This window comes from Zosterops lateralis (genome assembly GCF_965231275.1).
Source record: "Zosterops lateralis genome assembly, chromosome: 9".
NCBI classification, from domain to species: Eukaryota; Metazoa; Chordata; class Aves; order Passeriformes; family Zosteropidae; genus Zosterops; species Zosterops lateralis.
Genome location: NC_139769.1, coordinates 1,170,697 through 1,172,916, shown reverse-complemented (window position 1 = coordinate 1,172,916; position 2,220 = coordinate 1,170,697). Strand labels below are relative to the sequence as shown.

The following is a 2,220-nucleotide window of genomic DNA, read 5'->3' as shown; positions in this document are numbered from 1 at the left end:
AATGCCTCACTTTGTTAGAGATTTGCTCTGGTCAACAGATTCCTGAAAACAATTTAACTCTGCACATTATAGATGATTTTTCTCTGAGTTAACAGGCTGGAGATATTTAAAAACTGGCATGTACGCACAAGAATAGAGAGGTTTGTTCTGACAGACATTTTTTTCCTCTGGAAAACTTCTTACATTAAAAACTTCTAGTCACAGGTAATTGCTAACATGGAACATTTATTGGTTAAAAAAAAAAATAGACATGCAGAAGCCAGCCTCCTTAAAAACAACACATACAATTACCCAGTGGGGATTTTAGAGGAAAGCAACAACCCTGCAAGGCGTGGATTCCTCCAAAACCTCCAGCAGAAATGTATTTTCTGTGGGAGTCCACGCTCCAGCTGTGCCGTGCAGCAAGTCCAGCCAAAGGCAATCACATAACAGAGCATTTGCCTTGCAGTTTATCTTTCTTTTTCTGCTGTTTGGATTTCTTTCCATCCACCTGGAGGCTGATAGTTCTCCTCTGCTCCAGATTCAGGAGCTCCTGGAAGAGCTCCTGCACGTTGTAGTTCATTTTGGCTGACGTCTCCATGAAGGCACACTTCCACTTGCTGGCCAGCGCTTGCCCCTCGCTGGCATCCAGCTCCCTCTGCGTGTCGTCGCTTTTGTTCCCCACCAACATGATCGGGATCTTCTGGATGTCGCCTTTGATCTGACAAATCTCCTCGAAGATGGGGTGAAGATCTTCCATGGATTGCCTGCTGGTGACGGAGTACACCAAGATGAAAGCATGCCCTTTGGAGATGGAGAGCCGCTGCATGGCAGGGAACTGATGGCTGCCCGTGGTGTCCGTGATCTGCAGGGTGCAGATGCTCTTGTCACAGCTGATCACCTGCCGGTACGTGTCCTCGATGGTGGGGATGTAGGTCTCCCTGAAAGTGCCCCTTACGAAGCGCAGGACCAGGGAGCTCTTGCCGACCCCCGCCGCTCCGAACACCACCACCCTGTAATCATTGCTCTGCTCAGGCATCTTCGCCGCGCCGAGACGTGAGCGGAGCTTTCCACCCGAAAGGCCCGACTTCCACCAAGTTTACACACCCCTATGCAGAGGTGGGCTGCGGAGAGGGAGGGGGGAAAGGGCGCGTGATTGAAATCAGCAATTAATAAATCGCTCCCATCCTTTTCCCCTTGAAATAAATCACTATTCCTCCCCTACTACCCCAGCCATGCACGTTTAACGCTACGAGAAGAGGATAAGAATTCACCTGCAGCCATCAGCTCCAGCGAGCAGCGGAAAGGAGCTGAAATCTCCTGGCAGCCGCGGGGAAAAGGTATTCCGGCTGCAGGGAAGCCGCGCTCCAGCCCCGGGAAAGCCGCGCTCCAGCCCCCGGGAAGGCGCGTTCCAGCCCCCGGGAAGGCGCTCCAGCCCCCGGGAAAGGCGCGCTCCAGCCCCCGGGAAGGCGTGTTCCAGCCCCCGGGAAAGGCGCGCTCCAGCCCCCGGGAAGGCGTGTTCCAGCCCCCGGGAAGGCGTGTTCCAGCCCCCGGGAAAGGCGCGCTCCAGCCCCCGGGAAGGCGTGTTCCAGCCCCCGGGAAGGCGTGTTCCAGCCCCCGGGCAGCGGTACCACCCTCGCCCGGAGCGCCGCCGCCGCCGCCGCCGCCGCGGGAGGGGAAGGGAGCGGAGGCTCCGCAAATCCAACCTTCCACCCAACCGCCCCACGAAAATAAATAAATAATCAGCACAGCCGCCTGAATTAAAGCCGCTGCAGCCGTGTTCTGCCGTTCACATCCCTCACAAAGGCGAGTCTTGCTCTCCCTCAGGCCCCCCTCACCGCAGACTCCCCCGGAGCTGCCGGGCTCTGCCGTCTTTTATCCACCCTAGGCATCTCCCAGTTTAAATTTAGGGCTGATTTAATTTTAAAACTTCAAATCCGGGTCAGGTTTTCGCCCCCACTGACATTAAGCGGGGCAGGGATGCCATGAGCAGCTTCTCAGCGCTCCCCGGGTAAGATATCGAGCACTGGGGCCATGGGCAGCGAGGTCCACCCAGGACCTTATCCGTGTAATCCCTTCCAACGCGGGATACTCTGTGATTCCACTGTTTGGTTTGTCTCCCTCACACCGCCGAATCAAACAGAGTAGTTGCGTGTCACAAGCACAAGTCGTATTTCTCCTCGTTTATTAGGAATTTCCCCCAGCGCAGTCTCTCCAGACGCCCTCATGCGGGGACAGCGG

The 2,220-nt window shown here is 55.5% G+C and overlaps 1 protein-coding gene across 1 annotated transcript; it reads right to left on the bottom strand.

Annotated features, from left to right (window-relative positions):
* Positions 1-224: 224 nt before the first annotated feature.
* Positions 225-1,434, bottom strand: DIRAS3 (DIRAS family GTPase 3). Its single transcript, XM_083867514.1, has 2 exons — positions 1,254-1,434; positions 225-1,103 (listed from the first exon to the last, which is right to left on the bottom strand). The coding sequence occupies exon 2, from the start codon at positions 1,016-1,018 to the stop codon at positions 422-424; it is 597 nt and encodes a 198-aa protein (XP_083723640.1). The 5' UTR covers positions 1,019-1,103; positions 1,254-1,434; the 3' UTR covers positions 225-421.
* Positions 1,435-2,220: the final 786 nt, after the last annotated feature.

What these genes read in the sequence shown, in the direction of transcription:
- DIRAS3 (XM_083867514.1), bottom strand. Translation starts at nt 1,018, where the DNA reads ATGCCTGAGCAGAGCAATGATTACAGGGTGGTGGTGTTCGGAGCGGCG.